At 42.5% G+C, this 15,394-nt stretch overlaps 1 protein-coding gene across 1 annotated transcript in view; it reads left to right on the top strand.

Annotated features, from left to right (window-relative positions):
• Positions 1 to 15,394, top strand: part of LOC124619760 (chitin deacetylase 1) — a 207,268-nt gene that overhangs the window by 153,391 nt on the left and 38,483 nt on the right. Inside the window, exons 2-4 of the mRNA XM_047146343.1 lie at positions 11,909 to 12,018; positions 12,160 to 12,271; positions 12,364 to 12,491. Coding sequence (XP_047002299.1) covers positions 11,909 to 12,018; positions 12,160 to 12,271; positions 12,364 to 12,491 — 350 coding nt within the window. The remainder of the gene's footprint in view (positions 1 to 11,908; positions 12,019 to 12,159; positions 12,272 to 12,363; positions 12,492 to 15,394) is intronic.

The raw sequence follows: 15,394 nt of genomic DNA, 5'->3' as shown, positions 1-15,394 counted from the left end.
GGTACACTAATTATTCACAACGGATCTGCAAGATATACGGGAGATTATGCGCGTCACGTGAGTTTTGAAGGCTGAAACTCGGCTGTCTTAACACCTCCGACATTTGATGAAACTAGGTCAGCCAATGTGCAGACTGCATGTAGCTTCGGGCAGACGAAGAGATGTTTCGCATCTTATTCTCCACGTTCACAGTTTGCACCTCCAGCAATGTATCCCCATCGCTTTATGTTAGAAGCCAGTTATTCCATTTTGCAGTCTATTCAAGGTCTTCCACGTCTGGTAAGCTGTACAGCTGACGCTTTGTAATAGTGAAAACCACGAACTGGAAGGATATTTTAATCCAATAACGACAAGTAGTGCGGCAGATTATTGTCATTCACAAAATCTAATAAGGTAGTAGGAAACCAGCGACAGGTTCTTCCTTTAGGTTTTGGGTATGTCTCTGGGTATCGCTACAGTTCTACTCGGTGAGCGGAAGATGACGCAATTGGTTCAGCTGTTAGGAGAAAACTCTTACTTGACATCAGTTTGGGGAAACTGTCTTTCACTTCCTAGTGTCTTCTCTAGAGTCATCTTGTTTTTTTCTCCGCCGGCCGTTGTGGCCGAGCGGTTCCAGGCGCTTCAGTCTGGAACCGTGCGACTGCTACGACCGCAGGTTCGAATCCTGCCTCGGGCATGTATGTGTGTGATGTCCTTAGGTTAGTTAGTTTTAAGTAATTCTAAGTTCTAGGGGACTGATGACCTCAGATGTTAAGTCCCATAGTGCTCAGAGCCAATTGAACCATTTGTTTGTTCTCCTCCATCTCATTATTCCATAAGGGATGACCAATAAGTTTTCGTTCGAAGATCATAGAGTCCAGAATCATCCAAATTGTCGTGAGCGTTGAGTCAATCATCCCATCGACGCCCCGGGTTGGAGATACCCGTTTGGTAAAACGCTTTGTCATGCTCCGTGAAGAAGTTCGCAATTGCCTACTGCACATCCACGTCTGACAGAAATCGCCGACCTTTCTGGACACTTTTCAAGGAACTGAAGGCATGATAATTGCAAGAGGAGATATCAGGTCTATAGTGTCTCCCACTTGAGTTGGCGTTACTTCTGTGCTAAGACATTTGCACTAAGGCGACGTGCGTTATCATGAAGCAGTAGCACCCTTGCAGTTTTCTGCAACTATGGTTTTCGACAGACATGCTGCCGCATACATGTTCTTCTTTCTCCGATGGATGTCTATCGGTGTTCGTGCTTCGGCAACCAAGAAAAGAACAACAGCACTTTGGTCCTCTTTCGACGCATTTGGTAATGACGTCGTAATAGTTCATGTTACCGTATTTGCATCACGCACGTCGAAAAGACACGAAAGCCACACTGATCCCTTGCGTACATATCGGTGATTATACACTTCTGGCCATTAAAATTGCTACACAAAGAAGAAATGCAGATGATATACGGATATTCATTGGACAAGTATATTATACTAGAACTGACATGTGATTACATTTTCAAGCAATTTGGGTGCATAGATCCTGAGAGTACTGAGAACAACCACCTCTGGCAGTAATAACGGCCTTGATATGCCTGGATGGCGTGTACAGGTACAACTGCCCATGCAGCTTCAACACGATACCACAGTTCATCAAGAGTAGCGACTGGCGTATTGTGACGAGCCAGTTGCTCGGCCACCATTGACCAGACGTTTTCAATTGGTGAGAGATCTGTAGAATGTGCTGGCCAAGGCAGCAGTCGAACATTTTTTGTATCCAAAAAGGCCCGTATAGGACCTGCAACATGCGGTCGTGCATTATCCTGCTGAAACGTTGGGTTTCGCAGGAATCGAATGAATGGTAGAGCCACAGGTCGTAACACATCTTAAATGTGCCGTCAATGCGAACAAGAGGTGACCGACACGGATGCAACCATCATGATGCTGTAAACAGAACCTGGATTCATCCGAAAAAATTACGTTTTGCCATTCGTGCACCCACGTTCGTCGTTGAGTACACCATCGCAGGCGCTCCTGTTTGTGATGCAGCGTCAAGGGTAACCACAGCCATGGTCTCCGAGCTGATTGTCCATGTTGCTGCAAACGTCGTCGAACTGTTCGTGCAGATGGTTGTTGTCTTGCAAATGTCCCCATCTGTTGACTCAGGGATTGAGACGTGGCTGCACGATCCGTTACAGCCATGCGAATAACATGCCTGTCATCTCAACTGCTAGTGATACGAGGCCGTTGGGATCCAGCACGGCGTTCCGTATTACCCTCCTGAACCCACCGATTCCATATTGCCGCGCGGGATTAGCCGAGCGGTCTCAGGCGCTGCAGTCATGGACCGTGCGGCTGGTCCCGGCGGAGGTTCGAGTCTCCTCCCTCGGGCATGGCTGTGTGTGTTTATCCTTAGGATACTTTAGTTTAAGTAGTGTGTAACCTTAGGGACTGATAACCTTAGCAGTTAAGTCCCATAAGATTTCACACACATTTGGACATTTTTGATTCCATATTCTGCTAACAGTCATTGTATTTCGACCAACGCGAACAGCAATGTCGCGATACGATAAACTGCAAGCGCGACAGGCTCCAATCCGACCTTTATCAAAGTCGGAAACGTGATGGTACGCATTTCTCCTCCTTACACGAGGCATCACAACAACGTTTCACCAGGCAACGACGGTCAACTGTTGTTTGTGTGTGAGATATCGGTTGGAAACTTCCCTCATGTCAGCACGTTGTAGGCGTCGCCACCGGCGTCAACCTTGTGTGAATGCTCTGAAAAGCTAATCATTTGCATACCACAGCATCTTCTTCCTCTCGGTTAAATTTCGCGTCTGTAGCACGTTATCTTCGTGGTGTAGCAATTTTAATGGCCAGTGGTGTACGTTTGCAGTGAAGTTGCTCTACGCTGCATGTACGTTGCAGCAAGACCCACAAACGGAAACTTTTTGGTCGCCCATTATATAATTTTAATATTCCTTTCACAGAGGGTCCTTGCATAATATCCAGCGCTCTCGCGGCAGTCCTGTCTTCTGGGATAGAACACTGGCTCTCTCTGGTCGGGCCTATCCATCCTTAGAGACTTGGCATGACCGGACACTATCGGCTCTAAATCTAGAGCTGGGGTCATGAAAGATGGCGGTCGAGTTTAGGCTTGTTCTGCGGATCTACGTCAGGCATTGTCCGACAGCCAATGAGCGTTCAGAAGTGTTCGGAGCATCTCTGCTGTGAATGCCGCAGAGCATTAAACATGATCGTAGAGAGTTGTTTAGTGAATTTCTATTCCATTTGTTGGCAGCTGTCATCGCTGATGATGGTGGTAAGTGATAAATTCTGCATAACCATCGAGAGACATAATTTGCAGGATATACGCTTTCTTCGAGCGGAAAGCATGCGCATGCGGTACCGTAACTGTCGCTTGGAATCGCCAACAATGCAACCCCCGTCCGTGCCTCGACATGAGCGAACTACCATCGTTCGTGGATTCGAGTATAGCTGCCGTGTGTACTCTCCATATTAGCGGTTGCTCGTTCTATTGTTGCTCGACTTTGTAAGGCTCCAGCGTTCGAGCTGGTGCACGCTACGCGTTAGAGCGGTTTAGAATTCAAAACTGAGACACGGTTGGCGTAGCTCTCCTCCGGGAAAAGCTTTGACGTGGATAGAAGTCGGCAGGCGAGCTGAAGCGTTCGTGGAAGCAGTGAGCGCACAGCCCTGACGACTTTCTCCGCGCGCAGCCGGGCCGGTGGCATCTGCACAGGCGGCCCGGTAGCCGTAGCATGAGCGGTACCGCAGGCCGAGCCGTGACCGGAGAAAGCCACGCAGCCTCACGCTGCACGCACCGGCGCCTCTGCTCGCCTGGACCGTAGGTTACTGCCGCTTCAAGGTGCAGCTCCCGCCAAGCACCTAGCGCATCAGTTGGCGGCGTTTCCTAGCCTCAATCGTGCTTACAAAAAATGGTGCAAATGGCTCTGAGCACTATGGGACTTAACTGCTGAGGTCATCAGTCCCCTAGAACTTAGAACTACTTAAATATAAGGACAAAACACACATCCATGCCCGAGGCAGGTTCCAACGGTCGCGCGGCTCCGGACTGTAGCGCCTAGAACCGCTCGGCCACTCCCAATCGTGCTTACAGGCTTGGACAAAATGATGTTGAATGAAATGCGTTTGGCAGCAATGCGTGAAACCGGTAATGACTGTCGAAGCAGAATATTGACGAGAATCACAAAACCCAAAGAAATTCCCGCCGTAATCACTGCCTGATAAAAAAAGTGAAGCGTCCGGAGAGGGAGGGGGAGACGAAATGAAACTTAACGGCTCGAGAGGGCTATTGCAGTGAGTGCCATATCGAGCCAAACTTAACAATGAATTTGAGAGTGTAAGCCCACTTAAAACTATGTCGTTGCACCTCCACTGGCGTGGACACATGCACTGCTTCGGTTGGGAAGGGTGCCACAAAGCCGTTGTATTATCTTCTGAGGGAAGCTAGCCCGTAGCTCTAAGCTTACGGCCACACGAGCGTGTTTCTCACGCGCCCTTACGATGGATTTCACGCAACAGTTATAAGTAGGCTGTTTAGGTTTTTATGTTGGTAACGTCACGTAGCTCTCTGTATGAAAATCACTGACTGTGCTGTGTGCAGTCTGTGGCTGGTTTGCATTCTTGGAATTTGCTATTGTAGCGTTGCGCAGTTGGAGGTGAGCCGCCAGCAGTGGTGGATATAGGGAGAGAGATGATTTGAGAGCGGATGATTTGGACGTGTGTCCATCAGAGAGAGTAAATCTGTAAGACTGGATGTCATGAACTGATATATATGTATATTATGACTTTTGAATACTATTAAGGTAAATACATTGTTTGTTCTCTATCAAAATCATTTATTTGCTGACTATGCCTATCAGTAGTTAGTGACTTCAGTAGTTAGAATCTTTTATTTAGTTATCAGTATTGGCGCTCGCTGTATTGCAGTAGTTCGAGTAACGAAGATTTTTGTGAGGTAAGTGATTCATGAAAGGTATAGGTTATTGTTAGGGCCATTCTTTTGTAGAGATGATTGAAAGTCAGATTGCGCCGCGCTAAAAATATTGTGTTTCAGTTTAGTGTTGATCAGAATGAGTAAAGAGAGAAATGAGTGCGTTCAGTTATGCTCAGCTGTTTGAAAATCAAATAACGTAATGGGTTTACCAGCACAGTAATTCATTAATTTTTCTAAGGCGACGTTTCACAGTGCTGACCACTTTTCTCACGCAGTGTGAAGTCCTTGGAAATCCCATCCGTACGGTATTGCGTCTGGGCAAGCTGCGGCAACATTTACTGTGCGTACTTATTGTTAGTATCAACTATGAGCGTAATTTCATTTAATAAGAATGCCATGTCCGCATTCTGTGCTGCTATGGTTGACCACAGGCATCGGATAATCTATAAAAACACGTGGGAATGTTTAGTTAATGAACCCACCTTTATATAGAGTTTCAGTATTAACTATCTCTATGTAAATATCGAAAATTAATTAAAAGTTGTGCATGTTATATACATTACAGTAAAGACAAGAGAACAATGGAGCACTTCACACATAGAAAACATCATGAATAAATGGCGTAGCATAGAGAGAAAGCAGCTGAAAATGGGGAGAATTTCCCGGAAAGCGTTGTGCAAAATATAAATGAAAAGAAAATCCGCAGGCTTGCACTAACCCTTTCAAAAGGACCAGATAAAATGTTATGGCTATCTAGGGACTAGAAATTCGATGTGTTCTTTCCATTTTGAGTTTCTTCTCGGCTGACCAACAATTGCTGGCAAAAAATATGTACATGCACGTTCATATGGCAGGTACTAAAAGAAGAATGTGTGAAACCACTGACCACGGAAGAGTGGAGCAGTACCAGCAACTAGTATGAAAAGACAGCAAACTTACCTCACTGTGTAGGATCCATAGATGGAAAACGTGTAACACTCGTCAAAACTGGAGATCAGGCAGCAAATATTGTAATTACAAAAAGTACTTTTCTGTTGTACTAATGAACATAGCAGACAGCAGTTGTTGTTTCATATTCATAGTGTAGGAGCATTTGGTTATCAAGAAGACGTTGCCGGCCGCGGTGGTCTAGCGGTCCTAGGCGCTCAGTCCAGAACCGCGCGACTGCTTCGGTCGCAGGTTCGAATCCTGCCTCGGGCATTGATGTGTGTGATGTCCTTAGGTTAGTTAGGTTTAAGTAGTTCTAAGTTCCAGGGGACTGATGACCACAGATGTTAAGTCCCATAGTGCTCAGAGCCATTTGAACCAAGAAGACGCTAATGTACTCAAAGAAACTGAATTAAGTAAAAAAAAAAAAATTACTGTGAAACTTTGAATTTGCCCAGTGCAGCACCATTTCCGGATAATCCTGCTGAACGGAAAAGCACTTCTGTGTTTGTGGCTGATGAGCCTTTTGCAATGAGTGACAACTTAACGAGACCCACTGCTACACAAAAACCTGCATAATGAACAAAAAGTCTTTAACTACAGACTATGGCTCTGAGCATTATGGGACTTAACATCTGAGGTCATCAGTCCCCTAGAACTTAAAACTACTTAAACCTAACTAACCTAAGGACATCATACACATCCATGCCCGAGGCAGGATTAGAACCTGCGACCGTAGCAGTCGCGCGGTTCCAGACTGAAGCGCCTACAACCGCTCGGCCACCGCGGCCGGCCCAACTACAGACTATCACAAGCAATAAGTACAACGTGCATTTGGCATTTTATCTAATGAATGGAGAATATTCCGTCATCTATTCGATTTTATGAGAGTGGTTTGAAAAAGTTCTCAGAACGGAATAGAAAAAAAGTACTTACATCACTGAAACTTTTTTTTTATTTTTGAGTGTAGTCTACTTGTAGAGTAATGCACTTGGTCCCATGATGTTCTAGTGCCTTGGCTCCATCTCGAAAATGAGTTTCCTCCAGGCCTGCAAAATAGTTGTCAACTCCAGCTATCATTTCTTTGTTTGAAATGAATCTTCGTCCTCCAAGGAAAATTTTCAATTTTGGGAAGAGTTGGAAGTCTGGCGGAGCCACATCAGGTGAATAAGGCGGGTGTGCCGACAGTTCATACCTTGGTTCGAGTAATTTTGCCATGGCGATGACACATGTATGCGGGCTCGTATTGTCTTGATGGAAGATGACTTTCTTCCTTGCTAAACCTGGCCTTTTTTCACGAAGCTTTTGTTGCAATTTGTCCAGGAGGTTAGCATAGTATTCTCCAGTAATTGTTTGCCCAGTGGGGAGATAATCTACAAACAGAATCCCCTTCCCATCCCAGAACACTGATGCCATGACATTTCCCGCTGAAGGAATTGTCTTTGCTTTCTTTGGTGGCAGAGAATCAGCATGTTTCCACTGATTTGACTGTTGTTTTGTCTATGGGGTATAGTAGTGCACCCAACTTTAATCTGTGGTCACAAACCAGCGCAAAAATCTTGTTCGTTTCTCCTTAAGCGGGCCAAACATTGTTCCACTATGTCCCTTCTCATGCGTTTTTGATCCAGCGTGAAGAACCGCGGCACCCATCTTGCAGATAATTTTTTCATTTCTAATTCTTCAGTTAAAATATGGTATACCCTTTCAGATGACATGTGGCAAGCGTGAAAAATTTCACACACTTTCAATCGGCGATCCTCCTTGACCATTTTGTGCACTTTTGCAATGATTTCTGGAGTAGTGACACATTTTGGCCAACCAATGCGCAGATCATCATCTAAGCTGTCCAGAACAAATTTAAATTCATTTGCCCACTTGGCAGTAGTTGAATATGAAGGAGCAGAGTCCCCCAGTGTATTCTGGAAATTGGAATGAATGTCCTTTGCTTTCATACCTTTCTTTACGAAGTTGTTTTCCTTCTTAATCACTACTCGAATCTCGATTTTTTCCATCTTCGCAAATCACTTCGCGGGAACAATAACGGTGCCACGTCACCGCCACAGTTCTCTTCTAAGAGCACTGACGCGGCACGTTTTTACTTGTAACAGTCCAATGAATATCACATGAACAACTCGTTGCGCTAGAACTGACCTCTCGTGGTGATTCCGAGAACTTTTCAAACCACCCTCGTAATGTGGATGTGACTGATTCTGCTATACAAGCACACTGCGTACTTCACAATTTCGTGAGACAGCTTGTTGGCTACAATTTTGATGATACCCTGACATACATAACGGGAAGTATCCCTGCACTTGAGACAAAAGGAGCCAATAGTGAAGAAAGTATCATAGATAATTTTGTTGATTACTTGTGTTCCCCTCAAGAATCTGTACCACAGTAAGATCGTTACGCTAACATCCTCGAATGGAGATTAGTTTTTTGGTCTAACGTTGGCTTGTTGAAATTTTATTCATGAATACGCTTCAGTACACACTGTTTATAAACAATAATGAAATACTTACTGTCACTGTTCATCAAGATCTGGTACCTGATTGTGACCCAATCTATCCCACTTTTCTCTCTAAATGGTTGTTGTAAATGCTCACCATAATTCTCCCTTCTTATCTCTGTTTTTGTATCTTCATCCCATGTGCTGTAGAGCCATGGGTGTTTCTGCACTGAAGGTATTTGTGAATTATACTGCAAAAGTCTACTTACAGAGTTTCAGCAACCAGTATTAAGTAAAGAATCTAGAGGAATTCTTTTGTCTCCTATGTATTGTTTGCATAGGAACCATGAAGACGAGACTAGATGGAGGTAGTAAAAGCAGTCATTTTTCTCATACTCCATATGATTCAAATGAGAAGCAGCCTTAAGTTATGGTGCCAAGCTAAGTACCCTCAGCCAAGCACTTCATAGTGGTTTTCAGAGTGTATACACAGATGTAGATGTGAACATCCAGTTATAAATATCTCATCTGTATAAATTCTTTTCCAACTCATGCAAAATACACTGACATCTTCTATTTTTCTACAAACTGGCAAGTGTTTGGAACCAACAGTACTTATGTGATCATTTTGGTGTTTTGTTAATTAACTGTTATAGCAGACAGTATAGGGTTGCAATCAGAAGAAATATCATTGCTCCCTCAACTGATGCAAATCCCTCACTGCTACATTCACAGAATACCTTTCCAGTTATTATAATGGCTTAATGGCAACTTTGAGAAATTTACACACATTCAGTTTATCATTTCATTTTACTTTTTTACTGTATGCTGACACAAGCTCTGTTCCTATGATGTTTGTGAATGTCTTCTTGTTATGGTTGTATCATAACTGTCATAGGTGAAGTACAAAGTATCAACAGGAGAGATTGTGTGCATACAATTGTGAAAGAAATGCCATGTTGTGTGTTATAAGCTCACTGGACAAAATGTTGGTCACCTTCTTAAGGACACGTGGAGTGGCCGCATGGTTAGAGGTGCCATATCACAGATTGCGCAGCCACTCCCACTGGAGGTTCAAGTCCTCTCTCAGGCTGGGTGTGTGTGTTGTTCTTAGCATAAGTTAGTTTAAGTAGTGTACCTCAGCAGTTTGGTTCCTTAGGAATTCACACACACACACACACACACACACACACACACACACACACACACACATACACACACACACACACACACACACACACCTCCTTAAAAAAACAATCTGGTAGCATTGTAGCAAGCAGACTAGACAGCAGTGCAGAACTGGTACCAGGCACCCATGTGACCTTCCACTGCTAATGTAAATCATGGCAGTGAAGTGGTATGTATGTGCCATGCATTTTTATGGAATCAGCAGAGCAACATGGGTTGACACAGAGAAGTGGTAAAATAACAGAACGGAGCTATCATGTTTGGATGTGTTCGTGTCAAAACCTGAAAGAATTTGCCCAATTTGTTGGTATATCTACATGGACTTTCCAACATATCTTCAAGTAATTGTGTTCAACTAGTGGCTTCGTAACATTACATAATAAAAAAAGATTCTGACTGGTACGGAACAGTGACGAGAGTTATGACTTGGCAATGACAACTGGTTTCACATCATACAAGAACTGCTACTGTCAGTGACATCAGGACCATCTCAACCAATTACCTTGAGAACATTTTGAAGGAAACTGCACACAATGGAGATTTGGGGTTGGGTACCTTGTAAATGGGCATTTTTTTCTTTCTTCTTTTTGCTAAATGATGCAAGGTATTGAGTCCTCTAATGCCCAATGAGGAGGCATTTAACATGCAGATTTTGAAGGGTGTAGTTTAGGTCAGAGGTGTTTCTGTGATGTTTTGCGAGCATTTTACATGCCATATCTTAGACCCACTCATTCAGGTTACTGTGAAAATGGTCCAGGATGTTTATATCAAGGTTTTTGGTGACAAAGTGTTGCCTTCTTTTTTTTACGTCTATGTGGTCAATGTGCTGTGGTCACTGCCATCTTCCAATATGAAAACAGTCATGTTCACAGAGCTCTATGTATATTTTCCTGGTTTGATGAACACTCAGTGACTGTATTGCACCTCAGCTGCTCTGCTAGATGACATAGTCATACTCCCTCAGAAAATGTCTGTGGCTATTTGGGAAAGTGGATGAAGTGTAGTAACTGGTATCTCCACAGTGGAATTTCCTTCTCACCGAACTGAAGCCTTTATGTGAGCTACAGATGGTGTTACTTTTTTCCCAGTGTAATTATCATACATTGATGGACTGCCAGGGAAACAATAACAGTAAAATTTGTAATTATTTTTGGATGTCAAGGGCTACTTCTGATTACCTTTCCATTAGAGTGGTAAGCCATTTGTGAAGATGTAATCAAGAAACAATATAGATGCATAATAAACATACTCACATTTCCATCCATAGTGATTCTGTAATTTCTTAACTTTACTGGCATTGATAATTTTATCATGAATCACAGGCCTTTACTCTATGAACATTATCAGTAGTTCTGTATTTATTGCACCTACTTTCACTTTTTACACATAACTGATTTTCACTACTTTGCAAAATAACTGCCCTGTCTTAACTCCACAGTAATGCACAAGCTACCAGTGAATGATATTGTTCTTTCACTATTTCAGTGATTATGGATTTTCAGTGACAAAATCAGATATCACAAACAACTGATTCCATGGTTTTGTCACGCATGGTAACTGGTGCTCGATCTGAGTAGTTAAACATAAAATGCATTGTCACTATTATGTATGGTAAAATAAACAGTTGAGTAAAAAAACTGGAATGCTGTCATATGCGTGCAGCCCAGGCGTACCTATAGGTCCTGTATCCAGTTTCATGATAGCAAACGTAATTCTTGGGAGCAATTTGCTTGCTAAACACAGCAGTGAAAAAGAAAAAAACATCTTGCTGATAGAAAAAGAGGAGAATGAGAGGAGATTGATAATTCTAGTTAAAGGATTTCTGTCAGATGGTAAGTGAAGAAGAAGAGCTGCTGTTCCTCCTGAAGATTAATTGAGAAGACACAGAAGATTCTTGAGTAGTTCAAGGAGTACAAAACCTTCACTACTGATTAATACAAATGTACAATGGTGCTTGACACATCTTATTATACCCTTTCTATGCCAGAAGACCCATTGACATATGGAGAATATTGGTGGAAGTGTACGATTCGGGTTGTCTTTTCCAAAACTGTAGCATGGAGGAATTGAAGTATTGAGCCTCAGGGCTTCATATGGCCACATTCAAGGAAAGATAAATGGTTACATCTGTGAAAGCATTTTAGGAGACCCTGTTAATTTAATGGAACACCGATTGTTCCCGAATGGTGTTTCCATTTTGCAGTATGATAATTTCCCAGCTCACAGTGAATGAACAACTCCCTGGCTTCCTGAGTTGTCAGATTTGATGTGTGTGTGTGTGTGTGTGTGTGTGTGTGTGTGTGTGTGTGTGTGTGTGTGTGTGCTGACACATGTGCATGCATACTTGTCTATAATTGTCACAATTTGTCTTATTTTTTCCAGTGGGTAGTCAAAAAGAGCAGAAGAAACCAGAAGAAAAGGAATTCATCTGTCCAGAAGGGCAAGGAAATGGAAACTTTGCAGATCCTGCTACCTGCCGCAGGTTTTATCAAGTGCGTACATATTATCATGTTATGAATTTAAAACAACTTTTATTAACTCTCTGTTTGATGATACCTTTGCATACACTAAATAAAATAGCTTTTTGCTATGGAGTAGAACATGGTAGCATGCAATTTCTGTGTCTGTTACAGTGTGTGGACAACTATCCTTATCTCAACAGATGTCCATCAGGATTGTATTTTGATGACATCAGTAAGCTGTGTACATTCAAGAATGAAGCTAGATGTGGTCCCATTGCCACAAGTAAGATGCAAAGATATTAAAAATTCTAATACCATTGTAATACGCTGCCTCTTCTGTCGCACAAATTCACTCATGTGAAAACAAATTTTCAGCTCCAGCACCCAGCACAGAACCTCCAGTAGACTTGGCAAAGAAATGTGACACAAGTGCTTGCACTCTGCCATACTGCTTCTGCTCCAAGGATGGCACACTTGTTCCAGGAGGTCTGGATCCTGAGGAGGTACTGTGTAGATGATTGGAACAATAATGATAGCATAAGCAATAAGATTTAATTTTCAGTGCAATTTCCACAAGCAGCCATTAACTGGAATATGTCCTCACTCACTCACTCACTCAACCAACCAACCAACCAACCACCCATCACATTCCATAAATTACATCATGAAGGAGAGACTTTACAGTTGTGGAACAAGTTGAATCGCATATTAAATGTCAACAGCAGTCACTGAAGACTATTTTTGTAAATTACAATCATAATAAATTATGATTGTGTTAATCTACTCACACTGGTAATTATAGGGATAGAGTATTAGAAATTTGGAAAGGACTGATTGTTACCTGTCACATAAAGAAGGCCTTGAGTTGCTCACTGGCACAACAAAAATAAACTACAGCAGTTTAAAAGAAAAATACCTTTTGGATGCTGCAGATTAATTTCTTTTTCAGCTTTCTTGTGCATACAGGCCCATTCTGGTTTATTTACAAGGCACCTTCAGTGGATCAGATCAGCATCTAATTCATTATTTGCAAATCAAACAGCTTTCTCTCAAATTAAAAAAATGGTTGAAACCTTGCAGTTTTTCTTGCAGTCACTTTGTTTTTGAAACACAGCACTGTAATTGTCATTTTCTGTGTCCTGAGAGTCATTAATTCATATATTTCAGCATCTGGGCAAGGCCTTCTTAAGTAGTACAAGACACACGCACATTCACACAAATGCAACTCACACACAAATGGTCACTGTCTCCAGGCATTAAGGCACAAATGAAACTGCACAAGATGTGAATGGCAGTCTAGCTGGGGTGAGTAGTGGGCATGGGCATGGGATAGGATGGAATGGGAGGAGGAAGAGATAGCAGGGTAGAGGTGGGGAAGATGCTAGTGCTGTTAGGTGCAGCACTGGGAGGCTGTGCTGGCAGGGGGAGGGGGTGGGGGAGGGTAAGAAGAAAAGTAAAGAAAGGGAAAGGACTATGATATGGCTCTAGCAAGATAGAAGACATGTTTAGTACTGGACAGGGAGCACCGAAGAAGATAGCCTGGTGGACAGGGGCTAGTGATTGAGGCCAGTGGGGTTATGAGAATGAATGGTGTGTTGCAGGGAGAGTTACCACATGTGAAATTCGGAAAAGCTAGTATTATTGGGAAGAAATCAGATGGCACAGGCTGTGAAGCAATCTTTGAAGTGTTGGGTGGCATGGTCAGGTACTGGTAGATCTAGTCATCTCTTGGTCCCACTTTGGTAGTGGCCATTCATGTGGTCAGACAGCTTGTTAGTTGTCATCCCCATGTAGAATGCAGCACAGAGGCTACAGCTAAGTTGTTGGATCAAATGTCCCTGCCTTTGATGGGCTATGAGATGCCTTTGAAAGGACTGGAGTAAGTAGCAGTGGGAGAATGTATGGGACAGGTCTTGCCTTTAGGACTATTGCAAGGATAAGGCCCGAACCCTACCCTGCTCTCCCTTCTCATCCCTGACCCCAGTCTCTTCCATACCATCACTACGCATCCCAGGTAAATTACTGTTCATATCTAATACAGTCACATTCAGGCCTGTGTGCCTAGAGACAGCGGCCATGTGTATGTGAGTTGTGCTTGTATAAATGCATTTGAGTTTTCTACTGCTGAAGAAGGACTTTGTGCAAAAGCTGAAATATTTCTAGCATTCTTTCTCCTTGTGCATATCTGTGACTCAGCATCTTCGTTATGTGGTAAGTAGTAATCTATTCTTTCCATACTGTTGTTGTTCTATCTGGAAATTCCATTAGTTGGGTTTACGTTACAAATGTACATGTATGTAAGGAAAAAAAACAACCAGTTGTGGGGAGGCAAAAAGATGCTGCTACTCCTCTTCCACTGCTCAGCTGCTGCCTTGATATTATAATGAAAATTAGTCTGACTTAAGGTAAGGAAAGAAATGACTGAAGCATTTATACAACAAAACAGATTTAGTAATATCTGTTTTGAATGGTTTCTAATTTCTTTAGTCTTATCTATTTTTGAAGCTCTCTTTCCTCCAATATGTTGTGTTTGCTTTCTTACTAGCAAGTGTAATGAAGTTTAACAAAACATGATGTTGCTGCAGACTATATTTCTTCACTTGTGAGATAGTTACAATAAAAGAACAGGCACAAGACTAAAATTCTTAGCCTTTTGGTAAACTATATCCCATGAAACATGAAATCTGTGTGCTGGACTGAGACTGAGACCCAAGCAGTTAGATGGGAGAACACTGTGAGCAAAAGTGTGTTTTCAAAGTTTTTGTTTGGGTATTCATGTGGTGCATGTGTTTTAGCTGGCCACACATGACAAAAAATAGGAATGTTATGAAAAAAGCACACTTAGTAGCAAAACAAAAATTTAAAATTGTAGCTTTCATGATTCTTTCATCAGCAAAAGACATTTTACTGTCTAAATCCAGATCAATCTGGCAAACACATTACTCAGCAACTTCTAAAGACAGTAAATACGGGGTGTTCAATAAGTCTTTCCGCAATGCCGCATGATTGTTAGCCACACGTGCCGTATGATTGTTCACCTGCCTGGGTTATTTTGCTTCAGGTGGACTCTCCCAACATTCCACTGTTTCGTTTATCTCAGCCAGCATCAGTAGTATCGTCAGTAGTATCATTGGTGTGTGTCATTACATGTTGATGTGAACGTTTAAGTTTAGTTCCTTTGTTTGTTTATTTTGTTTTTGTCACTGTTAAAATGCTAATAATTGAAGATCGTGTGTTTTTAGTTGAACAAGTGTTCAAAGCTGGTGGTAAATACACAGTTTCAGTTCGTCAAACATTTAATTCAGTTTTCCCTGAGACAACACTCCCACATTGCGATACGTTGCGAGATTTGATTAACAATTTCAAAGTACGGAGTCAGTGTTTGGAAACATGATTAGACAAGTTG

This window comes from Schistocerca americana, chromosome 6 (assembly GCF_021461395.2).
Source record: "Schistocerca americana isolate TAMUIC-IGC-003095 chromosome 6, iqSchAmer2.1, whole genome shotgun sequence".
Lineage (NCBI taxonomy): Eukaryota > Metazoa > Arthropoda > Insecta > Orthoptera > Acrididae > Schistocerca > Schistocerca americana.
The sequence above is the reverse complement of the archived record's forward strand: the minus strand, read 5'-3'. Positions and strand labels throughout refer to the sequence as shown.